This window comes from Natator depressus, chromosome 14, assembly GCF_965152275.1.
Source record: "Natator depressus isolate rNatDep1 chromosome 14, rNatDep2.hap1, whole genome shotgun sequence".
Classification (NCBI taxonomy): domain Eukaryota; kingdom Metazoa; phylum Chordata; order Testudines; family Cheloniidae; genus Natator; species Natator depressus.
The window spans coordinates 12,731,425-12,758,468 of NC_134247.1; the positions used below are offsets into that span (position 1 = coordinate 12,731,425).

Sequence of the window (27,044 nt, forward strand, 5' to 3'; positions counted from 1 at the left end):
GAGTACTTGTGGCACCTTAGAGACTAACAAATTTATTTGAGCATAAGCTTTCGTGAGCTACAGCTCACTTCATCAGATGGGTTCAGTGGAAAGGGTCATATTCCTAGTGTAGGCAGGGATCCTAGCTGGCCCAGTGTTCATGTGTATGCGAGAATATTTCAGTCTAATAAAATTTTAATTTGAGTAGCTTTTTAATTAACTAAACTTGCTATGTTCTGGTATTGAGAGCATCTTTCTTGTTGGTCCTCTTATTTTCTGATTCCAGCCCTTTACTGCTCCTGTTCTTTCTTAGCTCTCCAGCAGTAGGTAATACTTGGTCTTTCAAAGTGAGAGCAATTCTGTTCTGGCCTCTACAACTAAAAATATTGTGCCTTGAAACATGACATTTGATTACCTGTAACATTAGCTTAGTTTTCATCAATATGAATGTGAGTTAGGAGTGTGAGGCATCACAATCCTGACAATGAGTAGCAGAAAGGGAAAGGAAGCTTCACAGGGACTGGAACCATAATGTTTATGGGGCTTTCAAACAGTACAAAACAAGGTGTCAACTGTATGTTTAAAAAAGTCAATTTTAAAAATAAAACTTGATGTTAGGATTCTAAAGATTTTACTGAATTTTTATTAACTTTCAAAGTTTAGGATAAAATTTTCAAAAGTACGTAAGGCCCATATTTTTAAGGGTATTTAGGTGTTGCAATGTCGACTGAAGATAGACTCGTAAGTTCCTAAATCCCTTTTGAAAATGAGATTTATGCTCCTAAATCAGTTGGAGATTGCAACACTGAGCATAGCAGTGCCTAAATACTTTTAAAATCTGGCCCTAAGTCTCATTTTCACAAATGATTTAGGCACTTAGCAGCCCAAGTTCCATTGATTTTCATTTAGAATTAAGCTCCTAAATGCCAGTCACTTTTGAAAATTTACCCTTAGTCTGTTATGTTCTGTAGCAGTTAATTAACCTGTTTTTTAACTTGGAAATTTGAGCCTACCGGTTGTGCACAAAGTTTTGAAGTATGTATGATGAAACACAGTATCCTTGAAACTGTATTTTCAGAAATCCGTTTATTCTAAATATGTTTACACTATTGTAGTGTATAAATGTTAATTTTATATTGCTCTTGTTTATTATAGTAGGCTATATATGTATATAGACTTCCATAAAATTTTTCCCAAAGAAAAATATTTTGTTTAAAGCTGAAAAATAACGCTCCTAAAGTAGACTTAGTTAAAACTGTGGAACAGGAGAAACTGAAGCCACACTAAGGGGTAGGTAACTGCTTCTTCCACTAGTTTTAGTTTAGCAAAGCTTAGAGCGTAATGGCTTGAGACCCTAAACTATAATAGTAGTAGTTTGAATTTATATTTAACGTAAGGATCTCTGCTTTAAGAATCAGCCTCACAATACTGAGGTAGACTGGTCATACATTTAGTAGACAGGAAAATGTAGAGTGAGTACCCAGTCTTTTATTATACATTCAAAACCTCTTAGTTAAGTCATGAAGCTGACCCCCTCCCACCGCCCCCACAAAAAAAAAAAGCCGGGGGTGGGAAGAGAACCAGAAAAAAAACACACAGGAGGGAAAGAGCTGTACAGAGCAAAAATCAAGACAGGACTGAATGGCTTCTTTGTGGGGATGAAAGTAAAGGAAATAAGAGGCCTAATGGGGGGGTGGGGGGAGAATAGGAGAGGTGACTTAAGACAGAGCACTGTGGGATCCCATGATGTGGGTTTTGAGAAGTTTTTGTAGCTTCTAAAGTTAAGGGTATGTGAGGAATGTGGAATTATGCCCAGAGGATAGTCAGTGGTACAAGACTAGTACCCACAAGTCTTAATTCCTCCTTTCATATTGTTACAAGTAGGCCACACTATCCTTCTGAACAGATTGTGTAGACATCATTGCCTGTTCTTCTGGTTCTGAATAGAGTTGTCCCCCAGACAGAACCAGAACTTTGATATCTGTCCAGCTGTTGAATTTGAGTTGTAAATTTCTGAACAAATCGTTGGAAATGAACTTCACATCAAAACCAGTTAAAATTCAAATTTTGGCTCTTGCCTTTTGCTGTCCACAAGAGTTTTGTCATGTTACTACCCATTTGTGAATATTCCAAGGCCATTCCAGGCTCTGTAGTGGATTGTAGTGGCCACAGATCCTTCTACTTGTCTTTTCCCCTGCTCCCCATCAAAACTCAAGCAGTCTGTCTTCCCCTGTCCCTCGCCCAGCTCCTTGTCCCAGTGTCTTAGCCCAGCCAGTCCCAGTTTGCCTCCTTGCTCCTTGTCAGATCTGTTTCCTGTTTCTCCCACACTGATTCCTGGCCTGCTTTGCCCACTCTTTGTCCCCTCTTCCCTAAGCTTCTGGTCTGATATCCAACCAATACCAGCCCCCCCTCTCCTGCCTCTTGGTCTAGTCTTTTTGCCCAGCCAGCTCCAGTCCTCATCAACTTGTAGTCGGTTTCTCTTCCATCCCCTTCCAGTCCCAGTATCCTGCCGCCTTCCCCACCCCACCCCCAGTTCAGCACTTGTTTCCTTTGCATTTGAGTCAGGTGGCTGCCTGGGTGCCACAGGGTGTCATTGAGAGCATAAAGGCAGGAGATATGGGCTCCCTGCTCTCAGTTCCAGTGCCTGGCCCCCACTCTGGGAATGGAGTATACTCAGGTGCTGTGTGGGGATGGTGCGTGCTTAGGTTAGCCAGCACTAGGAGCTGAAGCATGCTCATTGAGCATAGATTCTTCAGACATTTTAGCTGTTCAGCTCTAGCACTTCTCTACTTGAGCATATGTGAACTGAGATTTTTTTTTTCAAAGGCCAAAGTTAGATGGATTATCACAGGAACAGTAAAAGGTTCATCCCTTACACCGACACCACCTCTGCTCCAAAGCATAGGAGTGCTGCAGTCTCAAAGTAAAGGTTATCAGGATTATTTTTAACACTGCAGTTTTTTTCCTTCGTTTTATTCTTGGAAACAGCTCAACTGTTTTGTCTGAAACTTTCTAAAAAATTTAAGACTGAGGCAGACTCATGGTCTAGAAAATTTCAGCCCAAATGATTAGTTTGGTAAAGTTATAAGCAATTGAAAACAGGGTTTTGTAATGGGAAGTGACAAGCAAGCTTAATAATAGGAGGTGCAACCAGTCCTGCCTATAAGATATGTGGTATATTTAAAAAACTGTTCAGACTTTGAAGCACTTTCTTGCACCCTTTTGTGTTGCTTGTTTAAATTGTAAACTCGCTGGACCAGAGACCATGTCTCTTTATATTTATACAATACTTAGCACATTGGGCCCTGATCCTGACTGGGGCCCTCCAGGCATTACCATAATAGAAATTAATATAAAAGTTTAAACTTTTCTTCCCTGTTCCCCAATACTCCATTTACAAAAATGATCAACAAATGTATGTAATCAATTTAACTTGATTTAATGAACACTAATAGAATGTTTGGAATGTCTTGTTTTTTATATAGACTTTCTTCCAAAACGGACAACAAGCTATGCAGGTTTGGTTTATTCAAATAATTTACCAAACATTTATACAATTTAAAATGCACTCTTTTGGGTGGGAAAAGTTGTTTCCTTAGATTTAATTATCACTGAGGTGACTATCTTCTACCACAAACGAGAAGGATTTAATACAGCTCGCTCTTGTCTCATCCCCTTCAAGTCACAGTTCTTTTTCAGTTTTTTACTCTGGGCATTCCGTTTCCTGTGCTGTGCTTTTTGACTGATTGCTCTACCCTACTCCTTTTCAGTCACTTTCACTTAGGTGTCACTCCATGTTCCCCTCCTTTCTTTTCCTTGGCTTTCTCCCTTTAGTAACTCTCACAACCTAATACTCCCCAAACTCTTACTAAAAATCGTACGTGACATTTGCCAAATGTCACATTATTCATTCTGTGTTGTGTGTGTTTCTCTCCACCCCATGCCTGTCATGTGTGTTTAGACTGTAAGCTGTTCGGAACAGGAACTCTCTCATACTGTGTTAACCTTGCTTGGCATAATGGGCTTGGCTGGGACCTCTAGGCATTACTGCAATACACATAATAGTGGAGGAAATAACAGGGTATTAATTCATAGTCTCCTCTTAATTTGTAGGGTTTTCTAGCACCGTTACAGGGTCACTAGGGAATCCTAGAAAATGTGAACTTCTTCTCAGACCTAACTTGCTTCTTTATATTGCAGCTCATAGATGATCTTGCCATGTCAGTACAAGACTGAGTCCATCTTCACCTGTCCTATGCACATGTCTCTTTATTTTGTTTAATGATTCATGATGGAGTGGATTCAAACTGAGAAACCAGATAGAATGAAAAGACAGTGATATCAGATTTTCTCCCTTGAATTTTCTCAGTTTTCTTATTGTCTGACCCCTTCACTACCCTTCCTAGTGTTTCAGTTCTGCTCTGGTAACCTCTCTTTATTTAGTATAAGATTATTTGGATGACATAACTCTACAGATTGCTTAATGTAGTTTTGAAGTTACCTTCAAGGGTCTCTTGCATGAAATCAAACCTCTGATTCAGCTGAGTGATTTCACCACAGTATTTGCTTCAAGAACTTATCTTCTACTCTCATCTCTCTAAATAGGAATATTTTTCTTCTTTCTTTAATCAACTTCACTTTTGTCTTTGGAAGTAATAATCCTTGATGCTTACTGAAATAACAATTCATTTTTCCTGTCAGTTGATCAAATAATGAAAGGAGCGTTTGAAGCTTGCAGTATTAGCTCTGACAGCTGTCTAAACCTGGGGTTCTCAAACTTCATTGCACCGCGAACCCCTTCTGACTTAAAAAAAAAAAAATTATTACTACATGACCCCAGGAGCGGGGACCGAAGCCTGAGCATGCTCGATACCTGCCACCCTGGGTTGGGAGGGCAAAGCCCCAATGCCCTGCATGGCAGGGCTGGAGCCAAAGCCCAAGGGCTTTAGCACCAGGCAGGGGGCCTGTAATCTCAGTCCCACTGCCCAAGGCTGACACCCTCAGGCTTTGGCCCCAGACAGTGCGGCTCAGGTTTGGCTTCGTCCCCTGGCCCAGCAAGTCCAAGCCAGCCCTGGCGACCCCATTAAAACGGGGTCATGACCCACATTGGGGTCCTGACTCAGTTTGAGAACCGCAGATCTAAACCATGTGACTGTCCTCTGCCTTTATTTACTGTTTGTTGATTCCCCTTATCCTTTTCTCTCTCTCCTCATCCCACCTTTTAGTGTGTCAGGCTTGTCTAGCTTTTTTCTCCATCTTTCATTCATTGGTGTGTTCTCTTATCCTTTCCTCTTTTTGACATTATGGCTCATTTCCTTTTCCTATTTTTATCTCATTCCATTCGTCTGCTTACCTTTGCCCTTTTCTGCAAACTGACTGAAATATACTGTCAATATTCTATTAAATTTCTCTCTGCTGCTGCTACTACATATAGAGTACAGTAGACTTGTCAGTGCAATGCATGAACCAGAGCAGAGAAAAGAGGGATGATAGATTTTAAATATTTTTATTGGCCATGACTACACAATCTACTACTTTTGGGTTCTCAAACTTCACTGCACTGCGCCCCTCTTCTGACAACAAAAATTACTACATGATCCCAGGAAAGGGGACTGAAGCCTGAGTCCACCCAAGCACCGCTCACCGCAGGGGGCAGGGAGGGCAAAGCCCAAGGGGGGCCTGTAACCTGAGCCCTGGTGCCCAGGGCTCAAGCACTTGTGCTTCCATCCCAGGTGGTGGGACTTGGGCTTCAGCTTCGGTCCCAGGTTGTAGGGCTCGGGCTTCAGCCCCGAAACCAGCAAGTCTTAACACCAGCCCTGGTGATCCCATTAAAATGGGGTCACGACCCAGAGTGTGAGAACCGCTGTACTACTTCATTTACCTGCATTTATATTTAAATAGGAAATTTAACCTTTTTCAAGCTTGCAATAGCATTTGGAAGTGAGATCTGATGACACTAATAGCTGTACTCAGAAAAGGTATTCCTGTACTAAAAAGCCAAGCCATAAAGACCGCTTTCTCCTTACCTCTTGTGTGGGAAGCTGGGAAGGAAGAACTTGTGTGAACAAACAGCTGAAGAAACTTCTCAAAATTTGTAATTAGCTTGGAGAAAAGTGGCATGCTCTAAATGATGTATAGTAGAGATGGTTTGATAGCAATTCCCAAACACCTTCCCTGTTTAAGTAGAAGGAAACTCTCCCCCCCCCCCCCCCCCGGTGAGTATTTTCTTAGTTTAATGAAGCATAATTGGGCCCTGTAAGTTTGTCACTGTTTTGGTCTGATACAATGTGACACAACAGTGAGCATTTCTCTAGCATTTGGAATATACTTTGTCAAGCTGATTCAGACAAACAAATATCCTGAGCAGGTCCTCGTGCCAGGAGGATGGCTAGCATAGAAGAAATGCAGAAAACTTTTTCGTTACAAATTTGACAAAGCAGAGTTATACCAATCGTATGTATTTAATTGAGGTAAAACTCTATACGTATTTCCCAAAAAGTGTTCCCAAATAAGATTTAAATGACCTTGTGTTAAAATTAATATATATTTAATGGGCTTAATGCCTCAGAATGTTACCATATCTGCCATCCCCATCATCTTATTTAATTGGTGTACATCAGTGCATTAGCCATTGTTAATGGGAAGAATGCTTTCAATTTACAGTCAGATGACCAGATAATTTCTGCCTAGTGGGTGCGTAACTTTTTTCAAAGTAGGATGAGAGTGCAAACTATGCTTAGAAGAATATCCTGTGACAGGATGCAGAAATCCCTTACATTTCTGCTAAAATAGAAATGCCAGATTAAAGTGGATTATCTGGGACATGGGAATATTGCAAACTGGAAGGAGTACATGCAGCATATGATGGAAATGGAGCTGCTCTGTAATATATAAATACTGTGTACTATATGTTAACCAGCTTACTGGGATGTTTATTGCACAACTATGTTGGTTAGGGATTTTAAGGAAAACAAGCAGGAAGAGAAGAGTTAGCTCAAGATAAGACACCTTAGCAAACACTTCATGGTTGTATGATGGGACAGTGACAGTTACTGGCTCTGAAGAGTCTGGCTCAACCTTGGGCTGAGCCTGCGGACTGATTTTGTCCAGAAGGGCCAAAGCCTGGGAACTGGCAAGCATAAAGAGACTTGGCTGTGTTAAGAGGGACTCTCAAGAGAGGAGAGGCACCTGTTGGGGAACTGTTAGGACAGGGAGCTGACTGACACATCTGCTGGGGAAGTCTGAAGAAGTTAGCCCTGCCTGGATTATCAGGGGATGATTCTGGTCAGTGCTATTCCTGGAAAACTTGAAGGCTTAAACCCATCTTGAAGATCTACTCAAATGGTGCACCTGACCACAAAATCAGGACAAGAATGAGCAGCCTGTTATCTATTAAAACCATATGGCTGGCTTCATTTGGACAACTGGACGTGGTCAAAAATGTTCATGGGATCTGGAGACAGTATGCTGAGCTAACAATACTAGGAAGTCAAGAGGAATTGAATAGAATCTGGAGTGCAACTCTTACAAAAAGAAGGGGTAACCGAGAGGAGAAGGAAGGCAGAAGTTTCTATTGATGTATTAAAGGTCAAATGTCTAATGCAAGACTTCTGTAACACTTGAAAAGAGTAATCTGTTAATGTCAAACATAACGCTGAGGAGGGAGTTGTTGCCTAGAGTCAGATCCACTCTTAAATACAGGAAGTGTAGAAAACTTGAGGAGTTAGAACTTTTTTTTTTTAAGATGAGGGGGGAGGAGTAATCTCAGAATATAAAAATTCCTGGAGAAAACACAAGAGGTTGATAGCAGTGGGCTGGGTTAATGCTGGATTTCCTGGAGAAGCACAGGAGAGGTTCTCTGACCTGCAAGAATAGTTTATTTAATGGCTTAATCTGTACATCTATCTTGATAGTGTACGTTGGCTTGCTTATTTTTCAATAAACTTGTAGGGTGCTTGGTTTTTTTAAGTGAATGACTTTCCTGCTAGTTTCCAGCATACAAAGAGACTGAGGAAACAAACCTATTAGTGATAAGGAGACAGGCAACCTTTGGTCAGGATGACTAATCTTGGATTATTCCAGTGACTTTGAAGGATTCTTTTTCAAACTTTTGCAGCATAGGAGCATTTCTGTAATGTGTTAATTTCCTAATGAGATGCTAATGGATAACTTAACAATATTTGATTTTGAAATGGTAATGGTGAATAAAAGATCAGAATGTCAGTGTGACGGGATATATTGAATCATTTAGCCCTGTAAATAGAACCTTCCTCCTGCCCTATATATGTAGATCGGTGGTCATCAAACTGTATATCACAATCAACTGGTGGATCCTGGAGTTTCTGCCAGCTGATCACTATCTCCAGCTGCTAAAAGTCAGGAAGTGCAGTGGAGCTAAGGCAGGCTCCCTGCCTGCCCCAGCTCCACTCTGCTCCTGGAAGCAGCCAGCGCGCCCCCACAGCCCCTGGGGGAGCGGGGTCTCTGCATGCTGCTTCTGCCTGCAAGCACTGCCCCCGTAGCTCCCATTGGCTGGAAACAGGGAACTGCGGCCAATGGGAGCTACAGGGGAGGCGCTTGCAGACAGGAGCAGCACGCGGAGCCACGTGCCCCCCCCCCCACAGGGGTGTGTTGGCCGCTTCCGGGAGCGGCGTAGGGAGCCTCCCTTAGCCCCAGCTGCGCCCCTGACCGGGAGCCACCCAAGGAAAGTGCTGCCTCCACCCCCCCCGAACCCCAACCTCCTGCCCCAGCCCAGTGAAAGTGAGCGAGGGTCGGGGAGAGTGAGTGCTGGAGGGGGTGGTGGGGCAGGTGGGAATGGAGTGATTCACTACTAATTCCTCCCTGTGGGTCAAAATCAAGGCTAAAATGACTCTCCTTGTTATTTCCTCCACTTTCTGGGAGGAAAAAAGTTGTCCCCAGTACATTCCAAGAACATGTTGGAAACATTGTTTTGCTGTATTGCTTTTCCAACAGAAGTCTGGGTAGCTAAAGTCCACCATTACTCCCAGGTCTTGTGTTTTGTTTACTTCTGTTTGTTCTAGAAATGTCTCATCCACTTCCTCTCCTTGATTTGGTGGACTACAGTAGCCATACCATGATATCACCCCTGTTTTTTACCCCTTTTGTCTCTACACAGAGACTCTTAACTGGTCTGCTTCTGACCTGCTTTTGGACGTCAGAACGAGTGTGCGCATTCTTGACATATAATGCAACACCTCCTCCATTTTTAGGCTGCCTGTCTTTCCTGAACAAGCTATACCCCTCTATACCAATATTCTGGTCATGGGGTTTATCCCACCAAGTCTCTAACACCAATGAACTCAAAATTTAGCTTATGTACTAATACTTCCAGTTCTTCCTGTTTGTTCCCCATACTCCTTATATATTTGTATAGACATCCAAGAAGTTAATCAGATTCCCTCACTGATTTCCCTCTTGTTGCTCTAATGACCCTAATGTAATTTTCCATGTGATCCCCGCCCCCATCTAGCCTTTTAAGGTCATATTTTTATACCTTCTGGCTTTTGTCATCTGCCCCCTTTGAACTTAGTTTAAAGCCCTCCTCGCTGGGTTGCCGAGTTGGTGCATGAAGATGCTCTTCCCCTTCTTGGTGAGGTGCACCCCTGGTCTTCCCAGCGGACCACCTTTTCTCAACAGCATCCCATGGTCTTGGGCCTGACTTGGTAAATAGACTATGGCTATATTATAAATGCAGTCAGAACCATATTGTACAGAAGTCCTTAATGTTTATGGTCTCTTAGTACTTCAAAATAGTCAAGGATTATAAATGGAGGAAGATAGCCAAAGCAAGTTTTGCAGGGACCAGGGGCAGGGTGCACCTGCTACAAGTGTGGCTTGATGATGTGGCTTGCTGACTGGACAGGATGTAGTATGGCACACTTCTCAGATGTGCATGGAAAATGTGGAGGAAGATTGCTGGTCAGTGACTCGTGTGTTGTATTTACCGTTGATTTTGATATGACTCTGGTGCTTTGCACAATGATGATTGTGATGAAGCATTAACGTTATAAAATCTGCTATTACATATTGTTGTAGTTTTAATGCCTGTTTTCAGTTATGACCATTGTCATTTAAACAATTTCATAAAATTGACGGCTCTATCATTACGACTCTAATCGCACTCAGCCTTATGCCTCATGCTCCTGATTGGCTTGATAGATTTATAAAACCCTATTGTGCTCCAGTGTAACAAGCACACATGCTATTGAAGATTAAGCATTGTTCTAAATGACTGTGAAATGCTAGCTAGAACAGCATGACTTAATGAAAACCTTAAGGATAAAATAAGATAAATCTTAAAAGGATCAGAAAAAAATTCTAACTACTCACTAGCTTAAAACTGAAATGTACTGCCTTTTGTGGTGTCTTATTTCTTCCTCATTTTGTAGGTACAAAACTTGTTCCTGTGGAGTGGAGGAGGGAAGGGAAAGTATGTACACAATTATGAGAAAATGGTAACAAAAGGAAGGGGTTGATCTAATTTGGCTAAAATTTGGTATTGATAAAACGCCCATCAGTTTATGGTACTACCTAAGATACCAACCAGCCAATGTTCCTTTATTTTTTATTTATTTTCAGGTCAAAATCTAGACAAAGGATACCCTAGATATGATCAGACTTTAATGAACTAGTAAGGGTTCTGGTTAGTGGCTTATTTTATCCAAGGTGTGAAATAATTATTACAAATAATGCAACTGTCTTTTTACAGAGGGCTACTTACACAATAAAAACAAATAAAATGGGTTAATAGTACATCCATAGCTCAAATAGCTTGGCTGTTTCTTTAACTGTTTTTGTTTACAAATACTTTGTTTTTAGTAATAAATCCCCATGCTTGCAATTTTATAGAACCCTCACTGAATAAAAACGTGAAATATATACAGATTACCATGTACAGCGTATATATCTATTCCTGTTTTACATTCTACCACAAATACACATTTAAAGAACATAAAATTCAACACAGATTTTATTTTCAGAAAGCTATATACATTTGCAAGACCATACATAAGGTAACAAAAAACCAAGACAATGAGCAGTTGTAGTATCTATCTGTGATTTTGGGTATTCCTTTGACTCTATTGAATAAATTAGAAAAAAGAAAGTTCTGCTTTTACACAGGGACTTTTTCGCAGTGTCTGTTTTCAGTCTTCTGGTGTCTGATATTTATCTTCATTATGGAGCAGTTTGGTGTAGATGGGGAAGTTTAACCATTATTTTACCAAGAATTATCTGACCAGAATACGTGAAAAGTCAAAGGAAAGCCTGAAACACGCATCAGATCTCACTTCACTTTTCTAAATTCCAGATGCTTACCATGTTCTTCTTTAATGTATTAACTAGTAAATTAGGCCACATTTTGATAAAGGAACTAACTGCTCAAAATGTAAACATAATATACTTTTAAAAATATTATCATTTTGTTTTGGTGACTATATTCTAGATAGATGCTGGTTTTTGCTATACTGTATTAACACAATGCAATAAAATGTTTCAACATATAATACTATTTTCTCTGTTTTTTATAAATAAAATCTCTGCATATAGAAGATTTAGTTGCCAGTCATTCAAAGAAATATCACACACACTGCCTTTACTTCATGGATGTGTTTAAACTTCAGCAGGTTACAGTCATTGGGGTTTCGTTATTTCCATTTATGGGCACTTAGTTGCAGAACTCTGTCTGAAATGCGATGGACACTTATGTTGCTATTCAGATATTTCCTGTGCATGAATATAGGAATATGTCTAAGGGGTTAAAGTGAAACTGAATTTTTATTTTTGAAAAATAACTTAAGGTTCTTTCTCAAATGCTCAAATTTTAAGGAGAGGGTCTCAGATCAGACTTGTGGCCATAAATGAGTGGGCTTCTGGTATTTTTTTTTCAGATATGCGGAGGAGGATTGCAAAGTGGTGCAAAATATTGGCTGTAAAATACACTATTGCAATACATTTAAATGATACTGTAAGACATATTAAGTATCTTTTGTTTTAAACAGATGATTCACAATTATATGGAACACTTGGAAAGATCCAAACTTCATCAACTAACGGGGGGTGATCTGCTAGAATCTACCACACACGGTAGAATTAGGTAAGCATCATTATGCTCTCACCCTGAAATAAAAAAAGAATTCATTCATGTATGTTTGCAAGACTGTCTGTTCTTTAATCCTACAACAACAGTTTGGCTGAATCAGAAAGATTTGTCGGATGATTGGAATGCAGTAGGAGAATACTGTAGAAATCCATGGGAAAAAACACTTGCTTTTGTAACACTAAATGTTGATATATAGTCTGTACATTGGTCTTGGGCAATAATTTTGGCATACATTTTTATAAATGTAGACAGGGTTTCTTTTAGGATATGGATAATTTCAAAATAACAGACAGCAGAAATACCAGAGTCTAAAAATACTTAAATAATATTGCATTGCTTCTGCTGCTTTATACACAGGTTTACAAAGGAACATGTCTAAATGTCTGCTTGTGCTGAGAGCTCTATGTGAATATATTATGTAGATCTCAAAGCTTTCTGCCAATGAACTCTGGAAGGGGGAGAGAATAGGTAATAAGCTGACTGTGTCTCTTGCTGCATAGATGCTAAGAGCAGCAGCTCTATGGTTCATTGAGGTGGGGGAGGAGAGAAGTGATGTCATTGGTTTGGAGCTGCTGCAGGAGAGAGTGGAAAGCTGCTGCTGATGGCATTGTTTTTGTGGCAGCAGCTGAATGACAGACTTTCACTACAAAGATACACCCTCGTCGTCTGTGTAGCCTTGGTTCCGGCGTTTCATCATGCCAGCGCAGCACCATGAGTCCTGGATGCATGCTGCTATTTGTGTTTGGCTTCGTTGGCGGGGCGGTGGTCATTAATTCAGCTATCTTAGTATCTCTTTCTGTTTTGCTGCTTGTGCACTTTTCTATTTCTACTGGTGTGCCAGCTCTGACGCAGAATCTATCAAGGATACTCAGGTACTCTGACCTACTGAACCTCTGCTTATTGTATTCTTTGTTGTTAGTTTCCTCATTCTTGCTCATCTTTCGATCTATAAAAGGAGGCAACGGGATATCGAGTGCTGATTTGAAGTCCTGTATATTTAGTATTCATACACTAAGTAAGGCAAGGCACTGTTTTGTAACTTGTTAAAGGAAATTTGCATTGGTGTTTTTTTAAGTAATTACAAGGTCAGTCGGTGAGTTTTTGCTTTAGAAAGCTGTTAAATAAATCTTTGACACTAACTTGCCAACAGAATAGAGGTGCTTTGTTAAACATTGTGGACAGAGCTTGCACTCGTGTTGTAAGGTATTTAGCGAATATTATATAGTCCTAAATTTGTGATGGCTTAGGCCTTTTCTTTATGCAGTTTATATACAGGTAATGGGAGCTCTGTTCAAATATATAATTTCAATATTTTTTTACATGTTTAAAAAAAATACTGTTCGTTTAAAATACTTTTGAAAGAAAAATCTCGTATTTGGGTATTAGAGCTGTAAGAGCCTATTCACTATTGTTGAGTCAAATGTTATCCTCTCTCATCATTCTCTTTATACTTGTATGGCAGTCAACCAACTCTTTCCTCCCTTGAGTTATGTGCTGTTTGTCCTGGTTGCCTAGAATAGTAGCAGATCTGCATTAGTGGAAAAAAAAATTTTTTTTTTGACATTTTAGTGTTTGTTTTAAATGAAATACAATGGGCCACATTTTAAAATTGTATCTTTCAAACTAGTGAACTTGGCATTCTTTAATGACTATTTATCACTCTGGCTTAAATAAATGTATATACTTGTTAAAAATATGTGATTGTCAGAAAATTAGTTCTAATGGAAGATGATTTTAAAAGAATCAATGTAGCACATAGCCTAGGTTTGGTCTCTAGCCTTCAGTGTGTGTGTTAATCTTTTGTGACAAATATGTAAATGTAGTGGGTAGTTGACTTAAGTGTTTGGTAGACTTAAGGCATTTTAGTAAGTTTAATAGGGTAATATATTACTGTAGAATAATCAGGTTTCTGAGTAGCAGCTGTGTTAGTCTGTATTCGCAAAAAGAAAAGGAGTACTTGTGGCACCTTAGACTAACGTTTATTTGAGCATAAGCTTTCGTGAGCTACAGCTCACTTCATCGAAAGCTTATGCTCAAATAAATTTGTTAGTCTTTAAGGTGCCACAAGTACTCCTTTCCTTTTTGTAGAATAATCAATTACTAAGGCCTTATACTTTAAAAGTAAAGCAAAATATTTTACTTTTTTAGGTTTAAAAAGTCTGAACTCTAACACGTTACTCTAACGCTATCAGCTTGATAAAGAAGTCTTTTAGTAGCATGTCATCACTTTTCAAGTGAATATTTAAATTTCAAGTCTTAGAAACTGTGCTGTCTTTTCAGTAGAGCCTTTTGGTTAAATTTTAAAACGATTTTAGTATGTAAATAAACCAGTATTTTTAAAGGCTGTGCTGTTGATTTTCTTAGCTTAGAAAAAAAAAATTGTAGAAAATTGCTGTTGAAGAAGCATTATGGTCTGAATATGTAATATTATATTAACTTGACTATTTGTCATCAAAAAGATATAATGTAGAGTGGCTGCAAAAATACTTAAAGCTCTAATATTTCAGTAGGCCACTGTTAAAAGAAATAAAGACTAAACAGATACTTTTATTATTTGTTTAGGGAGTAAACTGTAATATCTGACTTTAATTCAGCAAAATGACATCTTTCCAAATATTTCTTGGAAACTGAAAGGGGGACTCTTCCCCATCCCACATGCAAGCAAACAAATTGATATTTTTAGTGGGAGAAGATCTTGCTTGTCAGAAGGGAAGACAGACCCCCTTACACCTTAATGACCTCTTCCTTGCATGTATTTTGATTTTGAGGTCATATATATAAGACATCTATCTGTTTACTCTAGGTGACTAATTATTTTTAAAATGACAATCCAGCTAATTCTCTCCGTCCTCCCCAAAGTGAGCCCAACTGAAGAAAGAATTTTTCTTTGAGGATTCCGCCTCTCCCTTCTTAGTCCATAATCTTTCTCCCCATTAAACTCCTCTCCTTAAAAGCCTGTATAGAAGATAGATTTTGCAGCATGCCCTGAAGAGAAACAGATCCGGGCTTCTTTGGACTATTCGTCCAGAAGATGGTTTCCAAAGCTAAGGGCCTCTCAGAGCATGCTTTAAGGTGAGCCCCCTTTTAAACTGAAAGGGGCCAGCTTGATTTTTGGCACTGGATTTTTTTCCCAGAAAATCAATACTTGAAAACTGTGTGTGTGTGTGTCTCTCTTCTCCTCCCTCCCGCCCCAATGTATTAGAAATGTGGGAATGCTAAACAAAGGAAGTACTTGAATAGATTCCAAGGACTCCTGCTGTTGTAGAAAAAAACTTCTGTTTAGTTTTGCAACTATTTAGTAAGGTTTCTTCTTCAGAGTTGTTACTGTTCCAGCGTAACCCAACCCTTCCAATACTTTTTATCTATGTGACCTTGATTGCTTTGGCTTTTTTCATTTGCTTCACATTATCTGTGCTTAACTGTGTTAATGCTGATTGAATGTCCAGCTGTCTTTCTGTATTGGTTAAGAGCCTACCACTCCTGTTTGTACTAGTTTCCTATTGCAGAATCTTTGGTATCAATTTTGGTACAGCATATTTAGTCATACAGATGTTATCTTGTACGTTGTGGTCTTTCATATATCAGTACTCACAAGGTGCTTGTTCAGACATTTTTCCTTAACTTCCTAAAAGTTTTTAATCTCTTGAAAATTTTTATCCAGACATAGTGAACGTTCTCAAAAGGGCCTATTGCTTCTTGGGCCCCAAGTACAAGCACTTCTTCACTATCTTTACTATAGTTTTTGTCATCCTCTTCGCATAGGAGCGTGGACCTTCCCTTGGCTACACAGGTCTTGTTAGCAGACTATGAAGTTGTCCTGGCTAATATAGATAGGGCCTGAATCATTTTACAAGTCAATACTATAGACTTGAGTCTCCATAATCATTCTGAAAATACTTACCCTGGTTTTCTCACTGAGAGGTGCCCACTGGTTTATGGACTATACTTTCTGCCTGCTTTGTATCACGAAGCTCAATTTTCTGCAGTCGTTGTGTACTTTCTCTACCTCTTACCTTTGGTAAACTTATCTCTAACCACAGCTTTACTTTTGGCAGTGGTGCTTAACTGCACGTATTTCTTTTGGGATCATGCTGTTTTGACCAAGCAAATGTTTTGCTTCATCTTAACTTTCTTCAGTTAAGTGTCAAGTACTGACATTCTTTTACAGAGCTGGCCACAGCATTCTGCAGATGACTTTCTAAACAACGTTTTTGTCTCTCTGGACACGGTATCAGTCCTGGGATTTTGGGATGGCTCTTTGAGATGAGCCTTTGGGGTCTCCCAGATTGTGTCTTTATGAAGAGGAGGGTGAAATCTTTTGGCTTTCACTAGTCTTCTCTGCTGTAAAGTGATATTTAGTTTTTTTGGTGCTGTGTTCCCATGCACAGGTGCCAACACTTCAAAATACTTCAAGGGACCATTATCCAAATAACCCAAGGATCTTGGGAGAGATAGGACCTGCTTCATGCCAGTCTGTGGAATTCTGTATGCTTTCTGGGGTATTTTAGGTTACTTTTGATTGTTTTATCTAGTTTAACAGCTGAATATAGAATAGCCAGCTGTGGTAATATGACCGGTAATATGAGGATTAAAACCTTCCATGAACTTGCTCCTGTGCCCCATGACACACCTCCCTGCTACCAGCTTTCTCGATGTCCTATACAGTATTGGTACTGTTGATAAAAAAGCCAGTTCTGTAACTTCTGTCATCTGTGTCTATGTACTAAAAAGGCTGTCTAAATTCATATCTCAACTTAGGTTTCCTGCCATCTCATATCTGTTATTTTGGGAACTGTAATTATCTAAGTGCACCAAGATTGAAAACTCTTCAGTGGTATCACCATAAGATCTGAGTGTTTAACTGGGAAAGCAGTTTTGTATAGTTTCTCTCATACAAACTAAGCTGTAATCTTAAATTTAGTCCATTCCAAAAATAGTCCCCTAATTTTCAGAGCCTCGGGTTCTGATAACGGGTCTTTCTGTTCACACCCAAACATACAGCTAAGCAGACTATAAACTGTGATATACAAACTGTACTTGTAAATGTGAAATGCTTTTAAGAGTAGATATGAGATAGACTTCAAGGTAAGGGGTTGTTGCTTGACATGGATGGGAAAGTTGAAAAGATTTGTCTGGATTTAGTAGTTGATCATTACAGAAGTTGTGGTCCTATACAAGAGTTGAGCAAATGAGAAATGCATTTTCAAAAGTGGCTTCTGAATGCAATTGGATTGCTAGTGCTTCATCTGAATTAAAGAAAAAAATTCAACTTGCTTTTAAAACATTGATTCTGATGTTCATGGTCCAACAATTATTTCATATTAAAATTTTTAGTCTTCTCCACCTGGAATGGATATCGGATATAAATGCTGCACAAAGTTGTTTAAAACTGGAATCCGTTAAATCAGTCTAAAATACTCAAACTTTTGAAATACATAAGCAGAATCTGAGGTATTACTAAATAAAATAATGCAAACTCTGTATGCTTGCATGTGTATATAATGAAAATATATGTAATATAGTATGCATGATTGAATCTAAATTCTGTTTCCTTGCCATATTCAAAAGCAGGTATAGCATAGGCAGTGAGTGTGTAAAATTTAAGCTCATTAAATGTTGAGTGTTTTTGTTTTTAATCCCCCCCCCCGCCCCCCCAAACAGAAAAGAGCGTCCTATATCACTGGGCATCTTCCCATTACCTCCAGGAGATGCACTGCTTACACCTGAGACTCAGAGAGAAGGAGGGGAAACACCTGGGTCAGAGCACTGGAAATTCCATGAGCTAAGCCAGCCACGCTCCAACACCAGCCTAAAGGTAAGCTATTGGTTTTCAGGTTTGTTTTGCATCTTATGAGAAGCCATCATAAACCATGGATTCAGTACATTGTTGGTGATAACTATATTACTGGAAGGGCTGAACTGTCGTCCTCCAGTTATATAAACTCCTCAACGCATCAGTTATTGCATGTGATTTTGAGTCTTGTATTTTAAAGGAACTTTGTGTGCTCAGTGAAAGGGGATTTTGGCTGCACTTTCAACATGGGATGGGAATGCAAGATCCGTCTCCTGGTATTTCAGAGATTTTTCTTTTCTAAATAGGTACAATTTTTTAAGGCCTGCAATTCTTGTACTTACAGGCTGGATAGACAGTGTATACAGTTTTGGGAATATAATGTTCTATGGCATAAAAGCTTTGAGTATTCAAGTACTGTGACGTACATATGTGTGTATTTGTATATAAAGTTTGTGTAATTCTAGTGCTCGTAGTTTAAAATTAAAACATTAAATCAGTAAAATTCACTGGTGTGACTCGGAGGAGGAAAATATTCTAATTTTAATGAGATTCCTGAAACAGTTTTTATATATATTTAAAAATCCCAAATGAATTTGATATGTTCTCCACTTGAACTTTTTTTAAGCATAATCCCACACTGGGTGCCATAAAAAGATGAAGGAACATCTGAATGGCCCTTCCCTCTTTAGATGTGTTTTGGGAAGACTAAAAGTATATAATTTTTTGGAGCATTCTAAAGGACTTTGATATCAAAGCTCTATAGAACTAATAAGCTTTCTGCCTCACATACAATTTGGAAAAACCTGTGCAGTTCTAGTTCAGAGAGTCTGATTTGACAGCTGCTCTCTGTCAAGAGGCCCTCTGATTACAGCATTTCAGAAGGAAGAATGTCCTCTTTTTTTTTTTTTTAAACTCTGTTACTCAGTATTTTACTTTTGGGCTCTTTTTTATTGAAATGGCCACAGACCTTAATTGTTAGTGCCTGAAGATGAGGATCATTAATCCTGTGGGGTTTGCTATGCCCACAGGTTTGTCCTCTAATCCCAGTTCACCAACAGTTTCTTGAAAGAGTAAGGCTCCCTAGATGCTCGATTCTTGAACCAAGAGAATTTAAATTAGCCTAAAAAGCAGGTGCCTAAACTGCTGGATTTGTGAGATTCTCCTTCTGTGATGGACTAAGTGTGCTACCTCCATCACTGTCAGTCCCGGAAGTGAGAGCAAGACTGAGACTACACCACATGGCCAATCTTTTCTCCTATCCTATTAGAAAGGGCTGTGACAGGTTGCTCCCCCTTCGGGGTGCCACTGGATGTACTGGGGTACCACTGAGCCTTCCCATTCCACCAGCCTGGGCTCCCTCACCCTGTCCTGCTGAGCCAGGCCCTCAAACCGCCTCTAGCGCGTGCACACACATAGGGACATGCCCAGCTGCAGAAAGACACAGATACTGAAATCAGCTCTGCATGGGAAAACTCAGCTAGGGGATTGCCCGGCACTCAAATGTGCTCCCCCTCTGGGATGCGAACACAAAATTGTATTGTCTTGCACTGCACAGAGAACGGTACAGCATAAGCTTATGAAATTCGCTCCTACCCTCAACGTGGAGGAAGATATTCACAGCTTTTTGTCCCCATTTATGAATTTCGAACTGGTTTAGAGAAACAAACAAGTTTATTAATTACAAAGGATATTATAAGAGATAACAAACAGATCAAAGTAGATTACCTTAGTAAATAAACTAAACTGACCTTAAGACACTGGATAGGTAGGATATAAATTAGCAAATTCTCACCCTGAGTGATAAACAGGCTGGCAGATTCTTAAGACACAAGTTTCCTTGGCTTTCCCAGGTTTTCATATACAGACAGTTCAGTCCTTGCCCCTCAGGTGTTTTCAGGTGTGTTGTTGCAGAGAGAGTGAGCCCCTGCCCCCCAGGATGTCATTGTTCCTCTTTTATATCTTCTTCCCATTTGCTGGAAAGCTCTTTTGCTATGACCTAGGTCAAACAGTTCCCATTGTGTAGTGCTATCTATGAGAGGTTTCTATTTTATACAGTTCCTGAGGTAATCCTTGTGCTTCTGTGCATTTCCTCAATAAGCTATTAACATTGTTTGGCCTATTTACTGTTGTACCTGAAAGGCTGTTTGTGGGTGCTTTCAACCTCATAACGTGTTTCAGTAACACATACAGAGCCAAACTTCATAACTTCACATACAACAGTAACACAATCCAACAAGATATTAATGTCTAGCAGATCAAGACTTTTAGAATACCTCAAAATATATTTTGTACAAAACATATTCATCACTGTCATGTAATTAGGATATTGGGGTGTCAGGGTGTCACAAGGGCCTTACCACTAATGAACCCATCTAGTATTGGAGGTACAAAAACAGATGCCTCTTCACAGGTGGATAAGTACCCCAGCTCAGGAGATAAAACATTGTCTAAACTATAGCATACTTCATGATCCTGATAGATACAAAAACTGAAAAAGAAAAAGGATCTGAAGACCCTGTTGAAAACTTTCTGTCCTTTAGCAATCCATGAACAGAAATACAGTGGTTTATTTATATATATATATATATATATATATAATATAGTACAGTGGTTTTCAACCTTTCCAGGGTACTGTACCCTTTTCAGGAGTCAAATTTGTCTTGTGTACCCCCAAGTAATCCTCTGTATTCATATTTCTCCATAGCAATTTCAGTTATTCAGAAATTGACAGGCTTTAGGAGGAGTTGCTTTGCTGAAATACAGGTTAGAGCCACATGACTTGAGTGGATGGAGTTGTTATAAAGGGGGTTTTCTGATCTCATTCTATCCCCTCCAGAAAGTACCTGTCATTTCATATTGTCAAATTATATTTTTTGGCATTAGTCCTTCTAAAAATATTAACTTGTACACACTTAAAAATGGCTACCTTGCATGCACAATTTTTGATGCTCTGTATATACATATCTCAGTTTAGTTATAAGACTAAGTGCCTTAGGGCAGGGATCATTTCTGTAAGTTAGATATTATTTATCTTACACAGTGCCAAGCACAGTGCCTATATTTAATAAATGATCCTGCGGAATGGCATGATGCACTGCAGTCACTACTAAGAGGAATATTAATTTCTATTATAGTTTTTAACTTGTATCTTGCCAGTGTCTTGTACTGTTGCTTTCAAATACCTGCATTTTTATTCATGCTGTAGTATTTGAAGGATGCACAATGGTACACCTAAAAACACCTCCATATTGGTGCCCAGGAGCAGCACAGACCAGGGTTTATCTGGATAGTTTGGAACTTTGTACAGTAAGGACAATATTGGGTGCCATTGGAAGACAAGATGCAGTTGTGTATTGCTTTCTTCTATCCCTACTCTGATTGCATTCCTTACAAACCACTATTTAGTTCTCTACAAACTTAGTGACCTAATTTTAAATACACAACTTAGTTCCTTGAAAAAAAGGCTTTAGGAAACATTGCTTACAAAAAGAATGGGAGTACTTGTGGCACCTTAGAGACTAACAAATTTATTTGAGCATAAGCTTTTGTGGGCTAAAACCCTCTCCATCAGATGCATGCAGTGGAAAATACAGTAGGAAGATCTATCTAATCTATCGACACACACACACACACACACACACACACACACACACACACACACACACACACAGAGAACATGAAACAATGGGTGTTATTCACACTATAATGAGTGATCAGTTAAGGTGAGCTATTTCCAGTGGGGGGGGGGGGGGAACCTTTTGTAGTGATAATCAAGATGGGCCATTTGCAGCAGTTGATAAGAATGTGTGAGGAACAGTACGGGGGTGGGGGGGAATAAACATGGGGAAATAGTTTTACTTTGTGTAATGACACATCCACTCCTAGTCTTTATTCAAGCCTAATATAATGGTGTCCAGTTTGAAAATTAATTCCAGTTCATCAGTCTCTCATTGGAGTCTGTTTTTGAAGGGTTTTTTTGGTAATATTGTGACTTTTAGGCCTGGAATCGAGTGACCGGGCGATTGAAGTGTTCTCAGACTGGTTTTTGAATGTTACAATTCTTGACCTCTGATTTGTGTCCATTTATTCTTTTACGTAGAGACTGTCCGGTTTGGCCAATGTACATGGCAGAGGGTCATTGCTTACAAAATACAACTTGATTATTTCAGATTTTTAAAATATTTGGGGAAGATATTTAGACTCACTCCTGCTTAATGGAATTACATTTAACACACTCTGATTTCTGGACATATATTGCTATCAGTTAAATCTGTAGATAAATCCAGTTTCCAAATGCAAGGGAAGAAATTAAGTAGTTATAGCAAAACAATGGAATTATACGGAAATCCTTGGTTAGTGCCTTATAATTTTTGGAAACAATTGATTCAGACTCAGTTGAGACCCTTTTTCTTCACAGCCACTTTCTGTTGGGCAACCACGCCATTTGTTTGGAGCTTTTTGTGTGGTAAAGTCAATGGTCTGTGTGTGCTGCATTCTTCAGTGTATGCATTCGGAATACAGAGTTGGAGAAATGTTTGAACAGAGCCAACATTCATGTTGAGGTTTTATTCCCTGTGTGGGTGAGCTCTGGATTCGCTTAGAGTACAATTTCCTCCCTTCATTACTTGTTTACTAAAATATGAATCATTATCCAGTTGAACTTTAACCTTAACTTGGGGCAGGTGTTCTTTTAACATTAAAAAAGCAACTTATTATATTTAATCACATAGCCTTTTTAGAAAATGGACTTCAGTTGTTTGCCATAATTCCTTAATTTTGGGCTTCATGACTTCCTGAGTATCTTTGGGGGGAACGTACATATTCTTGGAATCGGTCAGAGATGTCCAATAGTCAGGTGTTACACATGCTGTGTTATAGTCTCCAGTTGACTCACTGTGAGATTAACAAATATTCACTCTTCCCATCTTGGTCACTTTTAAATTTGTGATTAAGGATATTGGTATATGGAGACAACGCAAGCAATTCTGACACTTCCAAACAATTGGAGACTTTATTAACAGCAGGTTGTTTCAGATGTTCAAAATCTGACACTTTACAGCTAATCCAAATTTGGTATTACATATGTAACTCAGTACAGTGAACTCAGTATTTAGTAAAGAATATGGTAAGATGAGGCTTGATATCATTGATGGGGCAGGACCTAAAAGTACTAAATTAATCATTAGGGCTTGAAAAATTCCTATGACTAGGAACTTGATCTGGAGTAAATACCATTAATTTATGCATTTACGGTAAGATTTGCTTTTCACTTATGATTGCAGAGAACCCCTTCCAAACAATAGAGTACAAACTAATGCACTGTTGCCTGTCTAAATCCTCAGACAGCACCAGCATCTTTGCTGCTGGTAGAGCTCAACTGCAGAGTGAAATTAACAAGCCTCTAGTCAATTTTACTGCTGCTGCTAAGGTCACTGTGGATCAGGTCAGATTCCTGCTGCTGGCTGGGGGACAGGGGTAAGCAGCAGCAGAGGCAGGTTAAAGGAGAGCTTTATAAAAAGGTTGTTATAGGGTCAGCTCAGTAGGGAATGTCCTCCCCTTGCGATAGTCTAGAGGTTCTGGATTAGGAGTGGGGAAAGAGAACTCCCTCTTAAACCGCTGGCTGCTGGAAGGTGGGAAGGCTTCAGATTTCACACTTACTAAGTGGAGGCCATAAAGGATGGAACCTCTGAGCAGGATTCAAGGAGAGCACCCTCGTAGCAATACGAAGCACAAACTGGTGCAGAGGTTGGCTTCGTTGCGGGATGTTGCCCCTAGACAATGAGGCCCTTCATCTAGTTAAATGATCTAGTTTAGACTTCTGGTTATTGGGTGCAGTAAACTTTTCAAGCCTTATGTATGAAGGGATGGATGATGGGCAAGGCTAGGTGTGGTGTTTCTGCAGGTGAGGGTTGGTGCCAGAGGGGAGGAATAAATTAAGAGCCAAAGTCAGCATTTTTGGAGGAGCAGGAGGCGGAAATGGGATGGAAAATACAGGTGACATAGCAGAAAGCAGTGTTGGGGAAGCAAAAAGGATATATGCAGGATAGAAGTAGAAATAACATGTGGCAAATGCAGGAGCAGGTTTAGTCTGTAGTAAGGAACTGAGGAAGTGGGAGTGAAGGAAATAAGATAAAACAAAATCAAGAGGCATAGTAAGTTACATACAGAATGTTATGTTCCTATTTAATGTATACTACAGATAAATGCAGAACATCCTATCGAATACACAATTGTTTATTCCTTTGAATGTGGGGGGTGGGAGATTGGGTTTCAGAACATGGCAGTACAGGTATATTTCACCTTGAATAGCGGTTTTGGTCCCCAGGCTAATAAATTCTGGATAATTTTCTTAAGCCTTGTTACTCATGTGAAAAACTCTGTATTTGGAGGTCTGCTGTTCTGAAGGCTGTGTAGCCATTCTGGTTATTGAATATTTTTCTAAAGTGTCAAGTCAAAAGGATGAGAGGGAGCCCAGAGTAGTAATTGCACAGTAGATTCCAAATAAAATATGTGGAAATATTTTATATGAATATAAAATATGTAAAATATGAAATACACATTTCATAAGTGAGATGTGGTGTGTGGGGGAGAGGTGTGTTGCCTTCATGTGTGAGATGCATTGAGTTAGACAAATCTAGATGCACACCTGAAAGTATATTTATTATACAGCACCCATCATTTGTGTTTGAAAGACTAAAAAGATTGAATGAGCAGCATCCAGGTGGAGACCCTAAGCCCAAATACCTGTGAGCCCAAGGGTCCTCAGTATGAAAACTCCTGTATACAATGGTCCAGTCTAAACTGAGGCTAAAACTGTTTCCTGAACCTGCTCAAGCAAGCAAATTTGTGGCAGGAACAAACAAGATAGTGTTAAAACTATTTGCTAGACTAGTTAGGGATCTCGAAAGAACATTTTAAACATAGTTAGGGTAGAGCAGTGATCCCCAACATGATACCCGCGGACACCATGGCACCCGCCGGGGCATTTTTGTGCGCCCACAGGACACCCTGCAGCCAAGTGTGGCCGCCGGAGAACCGCCCGCTGAAATGCCGCCGAGACGTGTTGCCGTTTCTCAGCAGCAGGGTGTCTGGCACTCGCCACAGTCTTCTGGGAATAGCAATATGCTATTCCCACAGAAAGGTTGGGGACACTGGGGTAGAGTTTGTCCACAATGGACAGATAAACTATTAATTTGAACCCATTCGGGGCTAGTCTATATATACATGTAAATGACTTGTGGATATTGTGACACAGTAGACCTCCAGCTATGCCACTTTGTTCCAACTCAGCCGTAACAAAGTTAAAATGACAAATTTAAAAAGGGAACTTTTAACACAATACAGTCTTTGGAACTCATTGCCACAAGAAATGGAGGCAAAGAACAATTAAACGTATGGTTAATGAAACTCTCTGCAATTACATTACTTAAATATTATAGGGATATTGATCCTCTTGCTTCAGGACATAAGCCAGTCACTGACTGCCTGGAGTTAGGAGGGAATATTTTCCCGGTGCGTGATACTGCATTAATTGCCCATCATGGAGAACTTGTCTTTTTCTGAAGTATCTGGTACTGGCAACAGTGCGAGATGGAATACTAGAATAGATTTGACCATTTGTCGAATTTGCTACAAAGTGGCGATTCTTATCCTGGATCAAAGTGACTGTTTCATAAACTGGGAAGATCAGTCGTGATAGAGAGGCACTCTTGACGTGGAAGATGGCAGCCTTGTGGAGTTATTTTAAATTCAGTGTTAATTGCTTTTTTCAGAGCCAGCTCCATTTTTATATCAAAATTGTGTGGTTCAACTTCAGAAATATCACTAGGGTTTACCTTTAGGTGATGTCTTCAGGAGTGATGGGGATAGTAAGTACTTTATATTATAATTCTCGGGACCATGTGCATATGTACATAGGTATTAAAGTATATATTTTGAATGTATTCAGTGGAATCCCCCTCACACCATTCATAGGCCACTTTTCTTAGATTGTCATCTCTTTTACCGGAGACGGTTGTCATATGTATTTTTACAGTGCTTAGCAAAATGGAGCCACAATCCCGAGCAGGGCTTTTTGGTGCAGCTGTAATAAAAATCTGTAATAGTAATAAGATCTGGATTCATAGTTTAACTATTAGCTGTGATCCAAAGTGTGCTTTAAAAGAAAGGGAAGATTGTTGATCACCTAGTTAACCTCTTGGAGACTACAAAGAATTACAGTTGAGTCCATGTCTGAAGGAAAATCAAACATTTCAGCAGTGTGAATACGCAAAGGGTTTTCAGCTACATTTGAAGTATCACCTTATTTGTATATATTACGTGTTTTTTGTGCAGTGACCTTATTTCTATTTACATAACTTTTTTCATTTTGAATAATTCTGCGTATAAATACAGTTGGTATATTAAACCAGTTTTCCTCTTCAGTTTATTTCATGTATTGTAGTGACAACAGAATAAAATTCAGAATAAATGTCTGAACACTCTAGCAGTAATGTATTTCAGCAGTAAATTCACATGCAGTCAGTTACTCTGAATAGAAAGTGAATTGGATTGGCATGCCAAACAATGGATGATGTTGCATGAAGTATTGGTACAGAAAATTAAATGGCGATGGGAAGAATGCTCAGGTTTTTTGCGATTACAGCACTGTTTATTGTTGGTTTGCATTAAAGCCTCCTCACCATCTCTCCTCCATCCCTCCCAAGGTCTTTTTTCAAAATGCAGCTATATGTTCTGCTTGCTATCATATTTGGCTTTCCATCTTGTAACTAGTGAGTAAGAGATCAAACAAAACAAAAAACACTAGTTTAAATTTCCTATATATGTACAGTGCCCATCTACTACTTTTTAGAAGCTATACAGATTTTTTTTGAGGATCCTGTGCAGTCTGTATAATTTAATGTTCAAAAACTAGTAACATTTTCCTCTGTTTTTGTAATTTCCCTTAAGTGTGTAAACTGGGTAAGTGACATATACTGAGCACTGCCGAGATTCTCGTATCATTGAAAAATACTGTACCCTAAGTGTGTAATATTTTGTTTTTCAAAAGTGCTGCTTTGTTTGACTGTCTTCCTCTCCCTCAATTCCCTCAGCAGTAAAAGTCCCATGTAAGCAGCAATAGTCACATTGTTTGGCTTCTCCCTATTTTAATAA

The 27,044-nt window shown here is 39.4% G+C and overlaps 1 protein-coding gene across 5 annotated transcripts in view; it reads left to right on the forward strand.

The window, feature by feature from the left end:
• SPAG9 (sperm associated antigen 9) overlaps positions 1-27,044 on the forward strand; it is a 105,059-nt gene that overhangs the window by 33,776 nt on the left and 44,239 nt on the right. For 3 of the 5 annotated variants that reach the window (XM_074970569.1, XM_074970568.1, XM_074970570.1), the window contains exons 4-5: positions 11,997-12,091; positions 17,759-17,912. In XM_074970569.1, coding sequence (XP_074826670.1) covers positions 11,997-12,091; positions 17,759-17,912 — 249 coding nt within the window. Of the gene's footprint in view, positions 1-11,996; positions 12,092-12,673; positions 12,970-17,758; positions 17,913-27,044 lie in introns of those variants that run through there. The other 2 variants (XM_074970571.1, XM_074970572.1) reach the window with 1 other exon arrangement.